Source organism: Agelaius tricolor, unplaced genomic scaffold (genome assembly GCF_023055355.1).
Source record: "Agelaius tricolor isolate 1412-34295 unplaced genomic scaffold, bAgeTri1.0.p SCAF_30, whole genome shotgun sequence".
Lineage (NCBI taxonomy): Eukaryota > Metazoa > Chordata > Aves > Passeriformes > Icteridae > Agelaius > Agelaius tricolor.
The window spans coordinates 3,493,908-3,515,132 of record NW_027269290.1 but is presented as its reverse complement, the minus strand read 5'-3'; the positions used below and the strand labels follow the sequence as shown (position 1 = coordinate 3,515,132).

General features: G+C 51.6%; 1 protein-coding gene and 1 long non-coding RNA gene across 2 annotated transcripts; one reads left to right on the top strand and one right to left on the bottom strand.

Moving 5' to 3' along the window:
- The first annotated feature begins 997 nt into the window (after positions 1 to 997).
- Positions 998 to 9,356, top strand: LOC139601396 (uncharacterized). Its single transcript, XR_011682893.1, has 3 exons — positions 998 to 2,040; positions 2,640 to 2,892; positions 7,211 to 9,356. It is a non-coding gene; the product is annotated as an uncharacterized lncRNA (long non-coding RNA).
- A 2,364-nt stretch (positions 9,357 to 11,720) lies between these two features.
- On the bottom strand, positions 11,721 to 20,671 carry LOC139601172 (peptidase inhibitor 16-like). Its single transcript, XM_071449955.1, has 6 exons — positions 20,126 to 20,671; positions 17,507 to 17,725; positions 17,140 to 17,249; positions 15,854 to 15,942; positions 13,734 to 15,461; positions 11,721 to 13,386 (listed from the first exon to the last, which is right to left on the bottom strand). The coding sequence occupies exons 1-6, from the start codon at positions 20,276 to 20,278 to the stop codon at positions 13,244 to 13,246; spliced, it is 2,442 nt and encodes an 813-aa protein (XP_071306056.1). The 5' UTR covers positions 20,279 to 20,671; the 3' UTR covers positions 11,721 to 13,243.
- Between the last annotated feature and the right edge of the window lie 554 nt (positions 20,672 to 21,225).

Below are 21,225 nucleotides of genomic sequence, written 5' to 3'. Positions count from 1 at the left end.
TCTAGAGCCCTTTGATCATCATTCTCCAACCTGTCTTGCTGGTTTTCCTGGGAGAGTATTCCACAAGAGATGCACTATTCTCTCCATGCACAGGCTTTCAAGCAAGCCTTGTCTTCTTAAAGCCTAGTAAAATAAACCAGACTTGGATCTCTCAAATTCCTTCAAAATTCCCAGACTTTGAGGTTAATACAAAGGGCACAAACCCACCTGTGGGGTCACATGGCTCCACATCAAACCCATCGCAGAAATCAGGATATCCTGAGCAGGCTCTCAGTGGAGTTTGTTACAGGTGATACTTACTTTTAGGGACATTTTAATAAGCCTAATCAATCACAACAAATGACTAATAAATCCATAACAATTTTCACCTGGAGATCTTAGGTTACTCTGCCAGAAATTGCAGTGAGGAATAGTGGTTATTAAAAAAGATCTAAAGATTTAACTTTTTTCACAGGATAATTCAAGGTGTTGCCATTATGCTTCTGCTCTGAATTACTCTGCAGAGAAATTACCCTCCTCACTGGCTTGAGAAATCTGAGCAGGTCCAGCCTCCTGTGCTTAAATTTATCCCATGTAAATATGGCACAAAGTGCCTCATCCTATTGACAACCTTCTTACAGGATTTTCCTACAGGTCCTTTAACAGCTTCACAGCTGTGCTGGGTTTGGCATTTCCAGTTCCCTGCATCCTTAAGGGATAGGACTTCTAATGGGGAGATCCTACCAGTCCTAAATCTTGGAATATTTCTGATTTTCACAGCTTGTCCCATCTACACAAGCAGACAGCCCAGGGGCTGTTTGATTTGTGTCTTCCTAAAGGTCTTCCCATGCTGGGTATTCATTCCCAGACAGGTTTGTGAGGTGTTTGCCTTGCTCTAAAAACCTGTCATTGGTTTTGGTGAGGATTTGGAGGAACGTAACGCCCATGGTGGAGGGTGGGATTCATCTGGGTGTCTCTTTGGATGTAACTGGGACTTCAGCCCTGTGCTGTTGGGAAAGAGGGTCCAGTGAGAGGCTCTGGGTCCTCAAGCCATGGGATGGGCAGCTGTGGTGCTGCTCCGTGGAAGGGCAGCAAGACAAAAGTTGTGGAGGCTTTTTGTGGGCACAAGGTGCTGCTGGAGAGAGCCTCTGTTTCCGAGGCAGGCTCGTCCTGGCGGGAGCGAGAGCGAGCAGGGAAAGCCGGGACAGCTGCTGGGATTGCTGCTCCTGCGGGTGCCGTTGGGATCCGGGCTGTGGAGGCCGCGCTGTCCCCAAGGCGGGTTCCTCTCCCCCTCTCTGCGGGTGTTATTTACACCATTTCCTGCCCAGGGAAGTTCAGGAGTTTGACGTTGCTGCGTTGGTTTCCGCTCTCCTGCCCGGCTCCCTTCGGGAGCTCTCGCAGAGCCCGGCAGCAGCCGGGCTGGACCCCGCGGGCAGGATGGAGGTGCCAGCCTGGCCCAGGGAGGGAAATGTCACCCGTGTCAGGCCAGACAACTCAGGCTCAACCATCTTGGGAGGGCTGGAAATCCAACCCTGCGTCCATCCCTCCGGCTCAGTCCTGCTGTGGAGGAGGAAGGAGGACGCGCCCGGGCATGGCTGCAGAGCTTTTGGGTTCCTGCCGAATCGACGCCCTCCCCTCTCCCCCCTCATCCTTCCCGCCTGGCCTGCGTCTCCCCTCCCTTCCCTTCTCCCTCCCATCCCGCAGCAAACAAAATGGCTGCTCCATGGCCATTTTGTTTCCCGTCTGGAAGGGAGAAGCCGGGACGCTGGGACTTGGCTCTTTTTTGGAGGCTGCGGCCATGTCCGAGCCCAACTCTCCCGTCTCTACGTGGCACCGGCTGTAGCAAGAGAGAGAAAGGGAAAGAAAAAAAAAAAAAAGAGAAAAAAAAAAAAAGGACATTTTGGAATGAGACCAAAGGCAGAGGCAGAGAGTGGGTAGTTTTGGCGTATGTTGAGCTCTGAAAATGCCTGGAATTGCCAAACTGAGCTTTTGTATGAGCAGCGTAAGGGCTACTCGGTGCACGCAGAGCCGCAGGGCTGCACGGAATAGCCGGACGGAAAGGTTTGTTCGCTATATTCAATAAAACAGCCCTCCTTTCTTCTGGATTTATAAAGTACCAGAGAGCACTGTTGTCTTAATTTGTTTTTGGACGGGCGGATGGTTTTACACATCGGCTTGGTATGACCAGAGCCGGTCACTGCCGGACGGTAGCGTTTTAACCTGTTGTGTGTCCTCTTGTTTTTGGTGCCACGGGATCTGACCTTTCCACCGAGCTGGCACTGCCTGGATTTAGCTGATGTAATCCGGAGGATATTTTTTTAGGGATTTTTTTTGTTTATTGCCTTCTTGCCTTGAAAGTTTTCATCTCCGGAATAAAAACATCTTAATTTAAATATTTAAAGCAATAGCTGTTCTTGGCTTTTTAAGCCCTTGCTTTTCTCCCAAGGCTGGAGCTGTACTGTGCTCACAAGCTGTTTACTGCACTCTGTGTGTATCCTGCACGCGTTAAGGTGTGATACACAACAGAAACACCATCCACAGGAACACGCCTTGAAAGTTTAAAGCAACTTGGTGGCGTTACCGTAAAATTTTGCGCAGAAGCGGGGCAAAAACACAAGAAAATGCGCCAAATAAAAAGTGAATTTTTTTTTTTTTTTAAGCGATTCTGCATTTCCTTCAGTAGCCTGGATGTCTTGGAGTTAGTAGCCACGTCACTTTGTTTGTGGACACTCTGAGGAGCAGATCCCTGCCCTGTGGCACGGGGGGGGATCAGGCTCTGATAAGGTGCCGGAATGATCGTCCTGCTGTTCCTTGAGTGGCTTTCCAGACATGTGGAGAGAAGCAGACACTTGCAGAGCGGAGCTGGGAAGGAGAGCAGAAAGAGGTGAAAAATGGCTTTCCTTGCACAGAAAGGTATTTGATTTGCCTCCATATCCCCTTGGCTTGTTTGCAAGCAGACAATAGAGAGAATGGCAGGGCCACGGTGGTCCCGGAGCCGGGGCTGCACGGGCGGGCGCTGGGCGGGTGCTTCACGGTGCAAATTTAATGTTTTGGTCCAAATCTACATTAGAGGTGGACATTACCTGCACACCTTTCATGAGCAGCTTATGAACTCATCATTGAGAAGGTTAGCAGTATTAATAGAACAGTTTTATAGAGTGTTACAGAAAAAAAAAAAAGGTTTTTCTTTCGATTTTTGAGTTAGCCTATAGAATTGAGTGCAGAACAGGTAAAAATAAGCCTTATTTTTAGTATTTAATGAAATTACGCTGTGAAATATCAGTAGCGGCTATCTTTTATGACAAAAATTCTGGGACTTTTTTTTGCTTCAGGAGAGGGTGAGGTATATACAAATTTAGAAGGAAAATACTTAGAAAATATTTAGAAAAATTTAGGAAAATATTTAGAAAAAGCATTACCTTTATGGCCGCCTTTAATAATGCATTTAGGAAGGGTTAATAAAGGATAAGTCATACAACAAGCAAGTTACAGATGCCTGCATTATAGATAACAATATCAGATTCATTAATAATGATCCAGATGTTTAGAAACATCTGATAGGACTCAAGACAACCCCTTAGTGATGAGCAATTGTTTATAAAGATGCCTGCTAATTGCTTAATAATAAATGCGATGACAAAATTGATGTGAAATATTCCCTATGTCATTAAAAGTGTGTGGAGTAAAAGCATTGCTGAGAGCCACGGGCTGTTGCAGCATTGAACTGTAAATATTTTTACTTCCATTTCTCTTTCCCTATTCAGGGTGTCTTTGATTAATTGTTTCAAAGTGTGATATTTAATATTGACTTTAGGATGGGGTGTTTGCGAAGGTGGTTGGCCTTGCTTTGCTGAGAGGTTTGCCTGGCCTGGGAGAAGTTATAAACAACTTGTCTTCATGGCTAGTTTGGCAAATGTCATTTTTTACTGCTTTCCCGTGGCACAGGGTGTGTCCAAGATGGGTTTTTGGTTTGTTTTCTGCTTTTTGTGTGAGCGGGTTCCTCGCTGCCGGCCGGATCAGCAGCTCCAATTGGCGCTGTGGGTCCCCACAATATTGGGGAGTTACTGAAAACCTTCCACCCTTCTTTTCGCTTATTTTTGGTTTGATTTTTATTTTATTTTATTTTATTTTGGTCTGTTTGGGTTTTTGTTTTTCCAGCCAGGTTGGGAGGACACGAAGCCAAGAGAACAAAATGGCCACACTCGGCCATTTTGTGCCAACGCCGCCGTTCCAGGGAGCCGGGGCTGGTTCTGCCCCAGCTCCAGGAGGCTGAAAATCCTCTTGGAGACTCAGGGTCCTGATTTCCCACTGAGAAGCCCTCCCTGTCCCTGGCACGTTTCGGCACCGACACAAAGGCTGAAAGTGGTGTCAGCTTTTAAAGCAGAGACTTTGTTGTTTTCTGGTTTCCTCCTCCCCCCTCTTCCATTGCATTCAGTGCTCCTTAATGAACCAGATCAGCTCCTCAAGGCTTCGGAGCCTTTCCAGCTCCTCTCCGAGGTGGGCTCCTTTTAAATGCAGACATTTGGCCATGCTCAGCAATCTCTGGTGCAAAGATGTTTCAGAATTTGGGGGACGGCGTCTTGGGTTTTCTGCTGGGGTCATCACAAGCCGCCCTGAGCCCTGATAAACGAGGAGCAGTTTAGGTCACTTGGATCCCAAAAACAAGTCTGAAAGCTGGACTGGAAATGCCATTTTTATTGCAGCCTGGAGGATCTTGCTGTGAAAAAATACCCTTTACCTCCCAATTTTCCTCACCCCTCCAAGCACCCATAGACAGTGGGACCATGTAGTGACACACTCTGTGCTCAGGGACCTTCATGCAGTGGCTTGCAGAAACAGATGAAGTGTTTTCACAGAAATCAGATTTTATCAATTTTGAGGGATTTCTATGAATCTGGAAAGTGGAAATTACAGGGCCACTGCCTTAAGGCGTGCACAGAAAGTGATGTTTTTTGAAGAGGTTCTTGGCAATCAAGGATCCAAAAAATCTTGGGTTTAATGTGAGAAGGCAGTGAGAAGCTTTGGGTGTGGGTCTCTGACCCCTACAGACCCTGTTGGCTGTTTAATCCAGAATTTTGCATAGCTGCATCACATCCAGGCAAATTTGGGCACATCTCCTTCCTTCCTTGTCTTTTGTCTTGATGGTTTAGACCTTGGGCCATGAGGAGAGGGAATTCCTGTCATTGCAATTTGTGTAGGACAAACAAGTGTGACAGTGATACTAAGGGTAGGATGCTCTTAGTCATCCTTACTGGGCATAAAAAAATCCCCCTGTTTGATCCATAAATCCTCCTGTTTGACTCCTTTCTTCACAGATCCTGCTAAAATCAGGATTCCAGACTCAGCAGCTGGGTATTCCCAAAACCTATACTCATTAAGACAATTATTATAATTAAGTCTTCTGTTTTCAGGTTTACTTATAGAAGTCAGAAGGGATTTTTTTTTTTTCTCTCTCCATGTATAATTACATCTATGTGAGCTCAGAGTTATTTAATGTAATTTTCCACCAACAGTTTGAGATATACCCAAATGCCTGTTGTCTGCAATGGCATCAAGAGTGACCTTTGAAATGCCTGCCTGATACATCTGGCTTATGTGGTTAAAGTAATATAAACCACCAGACTGGGAATCAGGAAAAATTATTCCTCCAGGCGAGTTGCTAAAAGTCTCCTTGGAGAAGACAAGCATCCTCTGCCTCTCTGCATCACCCAGGACTCATCTAGACCACCCACCCTCCCAGTCCCTGACCAGTGCAGCATCTGCTGGTTTTCTTGCCACCCTTTTGCTTGGTGCATGTGGCAGCAGCTTAATTTTTGGGAAGCTGAAACATTTTGGTTTAAACTAACCCTTCTGTCCCCAAGGAGCTGAGCAGTGCCAGACCTGATGGACCCCAAAGCCTGGCTGTCACCTCACCTCACCTCTGGCTGGTTGAGGAGGGATGTGCAACCCCTGTGCATCACTTTCTATGCTGATAAAACCAGGAGAAAACAGCATTTCCCATCAGGAGGCTGTTTGGGATGCACTTGGCACCGGGGATGGGCTGGGCACTCCAGTGCTGTAGGATCCAGTTCTGCCACGTTGGGTTTTGATGCTGTTCATGCCCTGTTACACCAGCACAGTGGGTCATTCCCTGTCAAGGACCAGTTTGGCAAAGGAAATTAAGAGAATTACCTGGACTGTGCTGAATGCCAGTGAGGAGAGCCCACGGAGAGCTCTGGAAGAGGGCACTTCCCAACCCTGCTGCAGAGATACCCTTGCACCTGAGGCCATCCTAAACTCTCCCAAGGATTCCAGCTACAGTAGCTGACCAAAACTTTGGGATTATTTTGCCTGTTGCCTGGTAGCTGTGGAAGCACAAAGCATTAGGCAGCTTTTATCCCTTTGGAAACTCCCTGAGCCCCCTCCTCTCCCACCACAGCACTCAGCAGATGCTTGTGGAGGCTGGGGACATCTCCTGCTGAGCTCCCATGGGAAGTGATCCTTTGGGGCTGTGCTGGGCTGCACATGCAGCCTGCTTGGCGTGGCTCCCTCGTCGTTAGGGCCTCTTTCATCTCCAAGGGGAATTCTTTCTTCTCCTTGCAAAAGAGCCTCACACGTTCCTTTCAAACTCCCAGATTAATACCTCGCCTCTGTATTTGGGTGTACAGAGAGTGAAGAAGCCTCAGAAGGTGAGCCAAGGGCTTGGGGGGAAGCCAGTCTGTCTCAGATCCATGCTAATACTGCTTGGCTGGGCTGCAGCATTAGAGGGACAGCACGGCTGCATGTTGCACTCATTTGTTTAGGAAATAAGATCTGCCTTGATGTACTCGATACCATTACATTTGCAGCCTAAAAGCTTCCTTGTACTTAGTTATTTCTAATCTGCTCAATTCCCTGGAGTGCACAGCAGCTAAATTGATGGATTCTCTTATCTGGTCTGGCAGGTTTGTTCTAGATATGCTGTGTGTTCAGGAGGTGAGGTCAGCCTGGCTGGGTGTGCTTGGCGCTGCTGCAGCTTCCCGAGAGCTCTGCTATCTCCGTGTGTAGCCCCAGGTTCCAAGGGCAGGGCTGCTGCTTTTGGGCACCCTTGGGTGCATGAAGTCTGCAGCCGGTGTGATTGCCAAGCACAAGGTACAGTCCAAGTGGGCTGAAGGAGGTTTGAAGAAGGAGAAAGAGCTCCAGGACAAGGCTGGATATGAGTCCTCTCCCCTGCCATCAAGAATTCTGATTTTTCATTCATTCCTTCTTGCAGGACCTACAGAGCAGCCAATGCCTGGATAAGGCTGATCCCAGTGCCTGGATAAGGATCATCTCAGTGGATGGATAAAAATCATCTCAGTGGATGGATAAAAATCATCTCAGTGTCTGGATAAGAATCATCTCAGTGCCTGGATAAGGATCATCTCAGTGCCTGGATAAAGATCATCTCATAGCCTGGATAAAGATCATCTCAGTGCCTTAGGCTGCCACGGTCCCAAGCTGTCCTTGAGGCTGAGGTAGTAGATTGAATAGTTGTGGAGTCTGGTCCTCCCTCTGAGCTAACTATACAATCTACTGTCTTTCCTAAGGAGACAGTCAGGTCTTCAGCTCTGCTCGTCCACTTCTACACCAGGTGTGGGGCAGGTGGTGCCAGAAAAGCAAATCCCTGCCCGTGACCCATCTGTTCTGCTCTGTGGAGGTGAGGTAGTAGGTTGTATAGTTTGGTGGGAGGGATTTGATCCCATTTCAGGTGATAACTATACAGTCTATTGCCTTCCTTAAAGAGCAGCAAAACCACGGAGGAGCTCCTGAGGCATCGCTTCTTTTGTGGAGGATCCAAAAAAGCAGCATGGCATTGTTAAACAACTCAGTGGGTGTTTCTCTTACAGCATCCAGAATTGCATTCTTCCAGGAATTGCTTCATGCCTCAGGCACTGGTGCATGGAGCCGCCTGCTTCCAGGGAACCCACCTCTCTTTAGGATTCCAGAGAACCAGGGAAATGAGTTTGCACAGCAGCAACTCAGTGTTCAATTCTGTTCTTTTTTTTTTTTTTTTTTTTTTTTCAGGAGATGGATTCAAGTTGTAAAATGTTTAAATGTGTTGATCTTTTCTGGTCTGTCCTCAGGTCTGGAGGGGAGAAGACACTTTTGTATAAATGGGACGGATCTGAGCTCATGATTTAATTTTCTTGTGCTCAGTTCTGAAGTTTGAGTTCAGAACCAGAGCCAGGGGCAAGCTCAGCCTGTGGACTCAGAGCCCTGGGAGCTGATCAGATTTGGCTGCTTGGCCCCTGCTCAGGAAGTGCATTTTGTTTTGGACGAGTTCCCAGCCTGTCCCATGGAACAGAGTTAGAGGGTGGTTCTTTCTGATCTGATAATCCCTTATCAACTGAACTCCCTCACATGCAAACCCTGTCAGGGAATTTTGGGGCTCTTGGGTATTTACATAGGGTGAACCAATGATTCCAACTAAAATCTTGTCCTAAAGTGGAGACAGGTAAGGAAGAGACTTGAGGCAAAAGGAGCAGGTTCTAATCCTTCTGGGTTCTCCCCTGACAACAGACATGAGAGAAGGCATCACGCCTCAGAGCTCTGCCCCTGGCAAGGGACAGGGAGCTGTTAATTTTTGTGTTTCTTAGGAGCAGATGGGACGATCCCTCTGCCGTTTTCCAGAGTGAGTAGGATCAAGACCAGGAGTGGAGCTGTAACACGATCAGGGCTGCACCAGGAAGGACATTTCAGGCCATTATCACGACCATCTCACTGCCAGGGAGACTGTGAGACCCGAGCCACCGGGGAGCGAGGGCAAGCAGAGGACACCTTCTCAGATGAAGTGGGAGGGAGAGAGCAGAGAGAAATTGGAGCCCTCCAGTTTCACCCTGAGCAGAGGCACAGGGAGAGCCAGAGCTGGCTGCTGGGAGTCCCCAGAATGAAGCAGAATTTCAGGCCCCTCTGCTGGGACAGGGCGGAGCTGCAGCGGGGCTGGGACGCAGCTGCTGGGTGGGGATGCTGCAGCTCCGAGCAGAGAAGGAATGCAGCCCTCTCGCCATAAATCTGGCTTTTCAGCAGTCCTGGCGACTTGCTGTGCAAAAAGCTACAGCTTGGTCCTCTGAGCTGCATTATTATCCTCCAGCTGCTTGCTCAGGGGCAGGGCTCCTGCCCACAGATTGCCTGGAAGGTACCAAAATAGCAGCACAAGGATGGGAACAGGGCAGCATATCCACTTCATCTGGAGAGGTGTCCCCTGGAAAAGAGCTAATCCCACGTGTCCCAGATGGAATCTCTTCAGTCCCCCTCCATGGCACTGATATTAACTCAGAGAATCTCAAACAGTGGAACTGTGTGAGCTGGAAGCCATGAATAAAATATTACTGGAGATATTCCCTCGTGAAAATAAACTTGGTTTGACTTTTTAAAAACTGAGTCTTTTTATTGCCCTGAAGTGAGCTTGGCTGGTGAACTGGGACCTCTTGAGGGGTGATCACTGTTCCTGACCGACCAAAATCCTGGGTGTGAAAGGGAAGCCACGAGATGAGGATGTGGGGCAGACTGAGTTGGCCAAGCAGCTGAGACCATGTGTGCTGGCTGTCAGCAGGTGCTTTCCTGACACAAATTTTCAGCACAACTCTTACACAAAGCCTGACCTGCTTCCTCACCCTGAATCAGATCAAGGGTTGCAGGTTGGGCTTCCCTCTGCCCTGGATAGTCCTTGCTATAAACAGGTTTATAATGTGCATACCAGCCAGAGGAGAACACAGGGTTCACTAACCCAAATAAATCCCATCAAGGGCTAAGAAACCAGCCCAGGTAATGTTTAATTGCTCCAATGGATCCTGGCACAAAGGAAAGGGCAGCTTTGCCCAGGAGGAGGGTGACCAGCCAGGCTGAGCTTACACCATGGATCTGTGGGACACCAGCCTGACTCAGCCAGGATCCCACAGCACCTGGCACTGGGGCAGCCACATCACCCCTGACCACAGTGGCAGGCAGGAATGGGCACTTCCTTTCAGCAAAAAGCAGCCAGGAAACAAGATCAAGAAAGGTGAGACCTCCCCAGACCATCTCAAGACACAGTGGGATGAGAGCACTTTCAGCCCAAACACTCTGAGGGAATACTTGGAAGCTGGAGGGAACTGCCAGCAGCATAACCCCAAATACCCAGCAGGGTGTAGGTGCTCACCCCAACCCTTCTGACCCACTGCATTCATGGGAGATTCAGGAGCTGAAGCAAAGGAAGCTCCTCTTGCTCAACCAGCAGCAAACACCTCCCTGTCCCTGCTGGAAACAGGCCCTGGGATGGAGGGAACCCAGCAGGTGAGGTTGATAAAGAAGCCAGGCCTCACAAACACCACAAATGCCACCATTTCACCCCAGGCAGCACGGCTGATGGGTAATGCCTTCTCCTCCTCCCAGAAAAAATGGCCATAAGGGTGTAAGAAGCTGGCAGAATGTCTCTGCCAGGGTCACCTCAGTGCCAAGAGTCCCCTTTATGCCAAGCCCAGAAATGGAGTGGAAATGCTGAAAAAGTCTCCCTTGAATGTTTCTGTGCACTCCCCTGTGTACCACACCAAACCCTGCCCGTGCCTAATCCCCCAAATTCAGCATGAAGCCGAGCCCCCAGATGCCTGTGTGGGCAGGCTCAGCCCTGCTGTCCCGGAGAGCAGGGCAAGAGGAAAGCGGATTTCCTTCTGGGTTGGAGTTTGCTGCTGCAAGGATCTCTATAAATAGGTCCTTGCACAACAGCCTGTCCCCACAAGTCAAAACCTCCAGGAAAACAAAACTCAAGGGTTTTCACAGCCCCACACCAGTGATAAAACACTGCAGTCCTGGAATTCTGTTGGTGGCTGATAATCAGCAGCAGCATTCTGCCTCGATGGCTCTCAGCAGCGTGGGGATCCAGCCCTGCAAAAAATCAGGGCTTGCCCGAGTGCCCTGGTCTTGCTGGGAGGAGAAATGTTCTTCTGCTCTTGGTAGAGTTTCTAGGGAACTTCTAGGGAATGCCACACTGTCCTTCACACAGATGCAAAAGCAGACGAGGTCCTGAAATGCTGTGCCAGCTCCGAGCCCTCTCCCCTCACAGGGCTGAGGAGCCGCCTCTGGGGCCGTGTTTTTATCACCTGTCCACAAGGCAGGCAGGGATTTCTCCCCCAGGACAGCGGCAGCAGGAGATAAGAAGCAGCCACGGCACCTGGGCACGAGGTTATTTTGAATCTGATTCTTAACTACACCTGAGGCTGGCAGTGAAAGAAAGCTCAGAGCTCGGGCAGGGTGTGGGGGCGAGCTGAGGTGCCCAGTTCCCAGCGGTGCCTCTCCCAGTGCCATCTGCTGGTCACCTCCTGGCTGGGCTGGGCTGGGCTGGGCTGGGCTGAGCTGGGCTGGGCTGGGCTGGGTTAGGCTGGGCTGGGCTCGGTTAGGCTGGGCTCAGAGCTCAGGGCAGCCTGCAGCCAGCTGGGCTCCTGCAGAGGGGCTCGGGACAAGGGGAATGAGGAGCTGCAGGACAGCTCTGCTGGGAAAAGCAGGAGGATGGGGAAAAGCAAAAGGCAAAGTCAGATACCAGCATCACTTCAGTGCTGATTCTGCCTCTCAAGGTCCTTGTCCCTTATGCTGCTCCCAGATGGATGTTCTGATGTGAAAACACTGCAAAAACAGAATCTGGGGATCTACACTTGGAATTTATCTTTTTTCTGTGCTGCAAAGATGAAATTGTGTTTAGGGTGTGAGAGACTTGTGCTAGGCTTCCTAAAACAGAGAACCAGATGTGCTCCAGCCATAGTTTTTATTTCTTGTTTTGCTCTGAGGTCTTTTTCTCTTGCTTGCCTTGCCCAAGAATTCCTGGTGGGGACACATTTTTACTTTACACTCAGCTGGATGCTCAAGAAAAATTCCCTACGTCATCCTCAATCCCCATGGCCTCCTGCTGCTTTTACAAAGGTTTAAAAACATTAAGTTACACCCTTACAAAAGGCAGCACATGGATGCTTTTGGAAAGCCAAAAAACCCCTTCAGGACCCACAGAAGTCATGTTGTCTTTTAGCAGTTCTATGTAAGCACATAATTAAGAGCATTTTTAATAGTAAGCAGCTCCCAGGTGTCCAGATCCCCCAGAGAGAGAGTGAACAGACTTTCACAACAGGATTTATTCAGTGCATGCTCTGGGGATGCACAGGACAGAGCAGCAGTGGAGGATCTGAATAATGGCCTTCAGGTCATCCTCCACCTCATCTGTAAGAAATGAAAGTTTGCAATGACAGAGAAGGGGCTGCATCTCCCCATTGTCTTCCTTCCATCTGTCTGCAAAGCTTGGCACATATTTGACACACCTGACTGGGAATCCTCAGGTGAAGGGAGGAGAGATTTGGGGTAACAAAACACAGTGGCCCAGACAATGCCAGTGGTCCTGCAACAGGCCCAGGAGCCACCAATAACCTCTAACAATGTCACTTGTACCTCTGGAGCTCAGATTGTACCACCACAAGTGGGGACTTGTTCTCCTTGACCCCACACACACAAGTTACACGTCAAGAGGAATCTGTATCTAAATTCAAATACACTGAAATTATGCAAAGAATGAAGCCATGCAGGGAAAAGCTACAGGAAGGAGCTGGTGGCCTCTCTCAGCTCTGAAGGTTTCTCTTCTGTGTGTGCACAAAGGTGCAGGCACAGGCGTAAAATGAATCTGGGGCTTGGGAGGAGGCTGCAGAGAGTGAGGAGGAGAGGGGAGAACAGCTGGGCAGTACTGGCCAGAGCTCCACCAGAACCAGGAGGAAACAGAAATCCTCAAAACAGCCACTCTGTTTGGACAAGAAGGGAAAGAGGTAAAACTTGTCCAAAATTGAGACAGACACATTGGGAAGGAAAAGAGCATTTCTGCTGGAAAAAACCACCAAAGCCAACCACTGTGTCTCATCTACAAACACCAAAGCCAACCACCATGTCTCACTGTCCCCAAGTCACCCTGCTGTCCCCAGGGTCAGGCTGTGGCAGGGCCTGCCAGCCACATGGGCAGATGGGTGGGAGAGCTCAACACTTCCAGCCTGGAAATGGAACAGAAGCCAGGAAAAAGGAGAAGCATCCAAGGTCACCAGCATTATGGCAAACACCCTCGTGCCCTCAGGTCTCCTCAGGAAGGGGACAAAGCTGCCCCAGCATCAGCTGCCCTTGGCTCTCTGGGGCTGCAGCAGAGAAGGCAGCGCAAGGAGGGAGCGTGGGAATTGTCCAAGGAGCTCCTGAGCCTGCCAGGGCTGTGGAACAACCAGCGCTGACAAAAGCCTTGGTGAGGGGTGCAGGCACAGCTGAGGAAGACCCTTCAGAGCAGAAGGCCCACCAGGATGGCACTGGGGAGGAGGAAGAGAGAAAGGCCCAAGCAGGTACTGGGGGCTCCTCCTTTGGGCGGATCCACACTTGTCTGGTCCGAGTTTGTCTCCAGTTCTTCGGTGTCCACGGCACCTGCTGGAAGAAGAGAGGAGAACGTGGAGTTAGAGGGGAAGATCTGGCAGAAGAGAAGCTCCCACTCATGCAGGTGTGCCATGACGTGCTCCGTGAGGCAGCAGAGCTCTGCTCCAGGGAAGCTGTGCGTTAGTGGGAGCAGGCTGTGAACGGGACCATGCTGCAGGGACGAGACATCCAACAGCCCCTCAGGGTTAGAGCAGAGAGTGAGGGAAAGGCTTGGTGCCACATACAAGAGAAGGATCCAAAGGACCAGTCTGACACTGCTCCTCCCAAGCCCTCTCCATGCTGCTTGGGGATCCCTGAATGTCCGAGTGTCCATGCCAGGACAAACTCCACGGTCGCCTTACCTGAGAGGGAGGTCTGGAAATGGGGGCTCGGCCCTTTTTTGTCTTTGGAGGATGATGTTAAGCGCAAGAACGTGGGCTCTTCAGGGCTGAGGACCACGGACTTGGAGGGGGTTATGAGCTCAGCTCTATTGAAACCTAGCTTCGTCTCTGGAACAGCTTGGCTGAGGGATGGAGATGGACTGGGAAAGGCTGATTTCTCTTTCTCATGCTCTTTGACACCTTTCTGTATTTCTGGGACTGATCTGGGGCTGAAGGCTGTGCCCATGCTTTCTAATAAGGCTGGATCCTCTGTAGTGAAGGAGCTAAGAGGCTCTCCAGTGTCTGCCTCTGGTGATACTTTATAATCTGGGTCTAAGGTGGGCTCAAAGGAAAGAGTGATCTTGGTTGCCTCAGTAGGATCAGGCCTTTCTGGTTCTGGCTTTGTGGTTGTGGCAGTTTTCAGTTGTGTCTTTGCTGTTGTGGCAGGTGCTGGTGTTGTAGCAGCAGGTGCTGGCTTGGCTGTAGTGGTGCTGGATGTTGGGGTGGTGGGTGTTGGTTTGGCTGTGGCTGCAGCAAGTTTTGGCTTAGCTGCAGTTGGGGTGGATTTTGGTGTGGTGGGTATTGGTTTGGTGGTGGTGGTGGTGTTTGGTGTGGTGGGTGTTGGTTTGGTGGTGGTGGTGGATTTTGGTGTGGTGGGTGTTGGTTTGGTGGTCGTGGTGGTTGTGGTGGGTGTTGGTTTGGTGGTGGTTGTGGTGTTTGGTGTGGTGGGTGTTGGTTTGGTGGTGGTTGTGGTGGGTGTTGGTCTGGTGGTGGTGGTGGATTTTGGTGTGGTGGGTGTTGGTTTGGTGGTGGTTGTGGTGGGTGTTGGTCTGGTGGTGGGTGTTGGTTTGGTGGTGCTGTTTGTTGTGGTGGCTTTCAGGGGGGTGGATGTTGTCTTGGTGGCAGTGATGGGTGTTGGTTTAGTGGCAGTGGTTGTTAGGCTGGGTTTTGGTGTGCTGGGTGTTGGCTTGGCCACAGTTGTGGTGGGCTTTGGCTTGGCTGCAGTGCTGGTGGCTGCTGGCACGGTGGGTTTTGGCTTGGCCATGGCTGTGCTGGCTGCTGCTGTTGTGGGTTTTGGCCTGGCTGGGGTTGCTGTTGGGACTGTGCTGGCAGGTTTTGGCTTGGCTGTGCTGAAGGGTGCCTGTGCTGGGGGTTTGGGCTTGGCTGTGGTTGGGAGTGTGGCTGTGGGTTTTGGCTTGGCTGTGGCAGACACTGGTTTTGTGGGTTCAGATTTGCCTGTGGTGGACACTGGTGAGGGTGAGGGTTCAGCTGTGGTGTGAACTGGTGCTGTGGGTTCAGGTTTGGCTGTGGGCTCTGGTTTGGCTGTGGGCTCTGGTTTGGCTGTGGGCTCTGGTTTGGCTGTGGGCTCAGGTTTGGCTGTGGGTTCTGGTTTGGCTGTGGGCTCAGGTTTGGCTGTGGCTGAGGGTTCAGGTTTGGCTGTGGGCTCAGGTTTGGCTGTGGGTTCTGGTTTGGCTGTGGGCTCAGGTTTGGCTGTGGGTTCTGGTTTGGCTGTGAGTTCAGATTTGGCTGTGGGTTCTGGTTTGGCTGTGGGCTCAGGTTTGGCTGTGGCTGAGGGTTCAGGTTTGGCTGTGGGCTCAGGTTTGGCTGTGGGTTCTGGTTTGGCTGTGGGTTCTGGTTTGGCTGTGGCTGGGGTGGATGGCCTTGCCTTTGTTGTCACAGAGGCCGGAGTGGTCTCTCCTACAACGAGTTCTGGTGAGAGATGAAAAGTGCCATGGGTTAGGGCTGGCTCAGCTCACCTCAATGGATCCCCTGCACTGAGCAGGACCAGCAGAAACCAACAAGGGGCTGAAACAGCAGCCAACCCCTCTCAGGTCACTCTGGGCTATCCCCCACTCTGGGGTTCCCAACCTGGAGACATCTCATGGCCCTCACAACCCCCTGCCATGCAAGGGGCAAATAATGCTGCCTAACAGGGTACAAGCCCCTCCTTATCTTAAGGCAGTTGTCCTGTCTCATGGTCCAGCCCTGGAACTGCAGTTCAGGGGCTTCCTGACAGCTCTGGGAGGGTTCAGAGCTCAGACCAGCCTGGGGTCTCAGTCCCAACATCCCCCCCAGGGCCACGTGTGGCTCTGCTCACTCACCACACAGGTTGTTTACACAGACTGTGTCCGTGGGGCACATTTCACATGAGGGTCCTTCCACGTAGGGCTTCTTGCCTTTCATGTTACCCCTGGAAGCAGAAAATGCCAAGACAAAGAATGTTGTGGTGTGATGTAATAGCCTGTTTCAGTCATCCCGGTTCTTTCCCCAGGTGTGCCAATGCCCTCTCCCTTCCCCTCCCTTGCCCCTGCTGAGTGCTGTCTGTCAATCTTGGCATTCCAGCAAGGGCGGGGTGTGTGATTGGCGAAGTTCAAAAGCTGCCTCTCAGCCCTGGGGACATTGGGCCATCCAGGTGTCATTTGTCCCCTGAGACTTCCCCTCCCTTACCTGGTTGGTGGCTCCCTACCCCTTCCCTCCCCCTCTCCCTGGGATTAAAAGACACAGCAACCACGGGGTTTTCTTGTTCTGTTGGAATGCCAGGATTGACAGACAGCACTCAGCAAGGGGCAAGGGAGGGGAAGGGAGAGGTTGTTGGCACACCTGGGAAAAGAACCGGGATGACTGAGACAGCCACTGCATCACACTGCAACAAAAGAAGACACGAGGAAAGGGGAAACACCCATCCCAGAGAGGGGGCTGATTCAGCTGGGATATCCCAGCCAAGGCAAAACTTGGGATTAATGTAGAAAACAGGTCTTGGTCTCCTGCCACGGCCTGTCAGGGCTGTTTACTCACCAGCCTGACCCCAAGGCAGCTAAAGCCAGGGCAGACAACTCTGGGGGGTGAGCAGATCCCTCATCCCCCTCAGAACAGAGCAGGGGATGGACATCGGGCCAGGGAATTCTGTCTCACTTCTACTCCAGACCCCAGGAAGCTCTGCAGCCACCAGCCAGTCTTGGTGCTCTCGGCAGCTCCAAGCCAGTGGTGCCAAGGCTGGTCCAAGGGCTGGGAAGGCGGTGCCCAGCTCTCCTCCCACGTCCAACCCTTCCTGCTGCTGCAAAAGGGCTTCTCCACCCCAGGGAAGAACAAGGCCCGGGGCAGGGGAGAGTTTGTACCCTCAGCTACTGCCACCTCAGCCTTGGGCAGCTCTTGGGGAAGAAGGTCCCTCCCTGGGTGTGTTCCAGGAGCTGAACCAGCACTCAGCAGTCACAATCATGGGCCAGGATTTCCAGACAGCCCTTCCTTAGTCTGGGACCAACCCAAGATAACAGCAGCATTATTTGGAACTTCTATTTCTGACCAAGGACAAACCCTGCTGTGACATGAGGGCATTTCCAGCACAGAAACCCCACTGAGATGCACCATCCATGCAGGGGCTGGGACTTACGGGGGATAATAGTTGCAGACCAGCAGGTGCATGTTCTCTGTTTCAATTCCATCAATCTTCTCACAGAAATGTGCCCCGCAGCCGATCTGATGCGTGTTTGACCAGACCACCTAAGGCAAAGACCAGGGTGGAGGTGAGGGGATTGGGTGAAGGCAACTGTCCCCTGGCCTTAAAGGCTGCTCCAAAGACCTCCTCATCCCACAGAGTGTGTCCCAGATCCCATATCCCCACATTGCTTTGGCATTCAGCATCCACCACCATCTCTGCTCCTACCCAGGCTGTGAAGAAACACTCAGACTTCATCTCTCTGAGAAAATCTGGCACCCAGCTCTGCTGAGCAGCCACCCCTCCACCCCAGCAGCTGTACCTGGGTGTAGTGGCCACACATCTGCCCGGGGACACATGTGGATGTTGTAAAGTTGTAGAATTTCTCCTCCCCGTTCCAGTCTTCCACGGCAAATTCCAGTTCAAGGGTTGGGGCCATTGCAAAGAGGTTTTCTCCCCGTCGGCCTCTCTCCTTGTTGTGGTCCCAGATGCACTTCTCTGCATAGGATTGAGCAAGGGCCTCCAGCTCCTTGTCCCAGGTCTGAAAGGAGCTCGGTGTCAGCACACAGGGAGGGACACTGGGCTCTCCAACAGGAACAAGGCACTCACCAAGAACCCCTGCCCTGTCTGGCCAAAGTTTCCCCATTCATGAGGAAAATTCAAACCCCTGCCCAGCACAGTCCTCAGGAGAGGGGAGCTCCATGGTCAGCCTCAGCACAAACTAAACCTTGGTTTATAGGTCAAACAGGAGAAGGTCAGGGCACCAGCACAACTCTCTCCACGTCTCCTGGAGCTCATCTAACACCACGATGGAGCATCCTCAACTCAGCGTGGAGAAACCATGAAGTCATGGAAGAAAGAAGGAAACCCACTGTGGGTCACACCAGAAGGGTCTGGGGCCATCCCTCCTCACCCAGGGTGGGGATGGGAGGGGAATGGGACACATCTCTCCTGGCAGCTGAACAAAGCCTGGGAGCACAGGCTCCTGGAAGCATCATCTGTTTGCCTGGAACCGAGATGTGGCTGCCAGCCAGGAGCCCCGCCACCAGCTGAGCCCCTGGCCACAGGGATGTGCAGGAGGAGAACAGGAGGAGGAGGAGGAGGGGGAGGAAGAGCTTTTCTCACAGGCATGCATATGGGGAATCCTGCACTGCAGCTGTTTGGACCATCCTTGATGGAGAGAGCAGCTTGGCCCTGCAAACAGGGTCCTGAGGGGAACCTTCCTGGACAGAGCCAGGGCTGGATTCCAAAGGTGCCAGACAGGAGGACACGGCACCATTGGGGTGTTGAGGGGATGAGGACAGGCATGAAGGCACTGGGGGGAGGAAACACCTGGATGGGACACAGAGTGTTGGTTCAGCTCCCAGCACGGCCCCAAGCCACGCTGCCAGAGATGGCTGGAGACCCAATGTGGGGAGCACACACCCCTCTCCCTCTGGCACAGAGCTGGGCTCCATAAACGGGGGACTCACACCTGCAGATTTGCCTCATTAGCAAAGGGGCTTTAGGCTACAGATTCCCCCCCTTCAACTGAATATTTCCAAAGCAAGCAGCCCCATGTCCCAAAAGGAAGCACAGAGTGACCTCAGCCAGGCACAGTGCCATGGCAGCAGGTGAATCCAGAGCAAACTCAGCCCAAGCAAAGGTCCCAGGAGGGAGGTGAGGACGGTGTTCTCATGGAAAACCTCTGCTGAGGAATCGTCAGGGCTGCTGTGAGCTAAACATTTGCTGGACTTCAAAATGAAAAAGCCTTTGGCCCCAGACCAAGAGCAGGTCCTGTGTGTTGAAGCAGGAGCAGAAGCTGCAGAGGGAGCATCTCAAAGCACAGGGGCTGCAAGCAAGGATTCAGCCAGGAGCAGCCCCACAGGACAGGAATTGACTCAAGGACCCTGAGAGATCATTTCCCTCAGGCTTTCTCTAAGACTTTGGCTCCAAAGCCCCGATACTCTGAGTTTGCTGTGCCTGGTGGGTCCCATGGGATCATGGTGCTGAGGATTCTGGATCTGTCCTCTTTGATTCTGCAGTCACTGGTCCGGCCTTCTCTCCCTGAGTTTAACTTTTTGCTTCTTCTAATTGTTAAGCTCCCATTTACCAGCCCACAAAGGTTTTACTCATTTTGGGCCAGGCAGGGAGGTGTCCTGCAAGCACAGTGTGACCCAAAGAGTAAAGGGCTCCAACTCTGCATGATAAACAATTGTCCTTCTCTGTGTGATTTGCAAACAGTGAGGAAAAATCACATGTGGTGCAAGATAAAACTTCATAGCCAAGTTCCAATTAAATCAAGAGTCTGAGCAAGACAAAAAGCAGCACCAGCACCAAGCTTGTTTTTGGTCCTACTACAGCTCCCACTGATGACCTGACTTGATTTCCCCAAGCAAAATAGGGGATCCTGCATCTCTAAGACACCAAGTCATGGTGAGGATTAGGAGTGTGATGAGCCCAAATAACTGAAAGACCTTTACTGATAAGTTGACATTCCCTCCAATAGATAAAAGTATCTTCACCTGCAAAGGCAAATACCCAGCATTGTGTGGTGTCCCACACAGCAGGATTCCCTCTTTTCACCTCTTGGAAAACCATGGCAAAGTCTCCAGGTCATGGCACCTGCTCATGGCAGGGTCTCACCTGCCCTTCCTGCCATCACAGGGAGCTCCAGCAGGCACTCATGTGAGCGAGAGCTGCATCCCTCTCATGGAAGAGCATCTGGGGACTCACATCACGCTTAGGAACTTCCAGAAAATGATCAAAGACAACTCCAAAGGTAAAGGAAACTCTTCTCTTTAGAGGCAGTTTTGGGAACCCCTCCATTAACACCTACTTGTAACCCTAGATGAGAATTGCTCTGCCTCCCCTAAGGAACTCCCTGACCCCTCCTTGCATTAAGATCGAGCTTTGGACCACACAAACACCCCAATATTCCTCTGTAATAAAAGCCACTTACCATCTTCATCATAGCCTGGGCAGGAGGAGAGACCTGGGAGCGATATTTATTGTGCTCATCCAAGATGATCTTCTTTTCTTCATCACTCAGGCACCAGCTCAGCTCCAGCACTGAGAGCACCAGGAGAATGGGAGGAAGACCTGAGCTCAGCATCGTGCAGGCAGCTTCTGCTCTCAGCAGCCCACGGCTCTGGCAGTCGGATTTAAAGCACCTCCCAAAAGCCAGGAACACCCAACAGCTTGAAGACTGGGGAGGAAATGTATTTATTAGAGTTTTGGAGCCATGCAGAACACACCCATCTCACATATCAGCCTTGATGGAGAGGCAGCAGTGCCAACGACCACGCAGGGTCCTCTCCCTGGGACAGACCCTGTTCCTAAATCCCAATCCCTGGATTGGCATTGTTCATCCAAGCTTCTGCTGCTCCAAACCTCAGCCATCCCTTGAGCCCTCAGTTACGGGTCCTCTCCTCCACCTCCTGCTCCATTTCTCCTAATCTGTAACAACAATCCCACAGCAACTGACAAAGCCCTGTTTTCACACTGGTCTTCCCCCGTGCCTGGAATGCAGCTGCGTTAGAAACAAAGGCAGCAGGATTGAGAGCAATCTGCAGCACTGCAACTCCCCAGACAGAGGCAGAGCCCACCTCTGTGATGGGGGACAGCATTTGGCAGCTGAGGAACAGCCCCTGGGCTGCCCAGCCTGCAGGAAACAGGGGCGAGCTGAGCTTGATGCCTCTGCCCTGAACCATCAGGAGAGGGGGGAGCAGGAGAGGAAGAGCAGGGTACAGAGCTGAGATGGCCCCAAACAGGAGGCTGTGGCCGGCTGGAATAACCAGAGCGTGGCTCTGCGGAGCCGGGCTGTGCTCCCTCCGCAGACACCTGGGGGCTCCGCACCCGTGTCCCGCAGCCCCGCGGCCGGAGCGGGTCTGGCCGAGCCCCCCGGGCTGCTCCAGCCTCGGTTCCCATCTGCGATTGTGCAAGCGCCCGGCCCGGCTCCAGGAGCTCCGCTGGGATCGCAGAGGATCAGCGGGTGGGCAGCTCTGAGAGCCGGGCCAAGTTCATCACAGCCGCCGGCTCTGCCTCCCCTCCCCAGTCCCC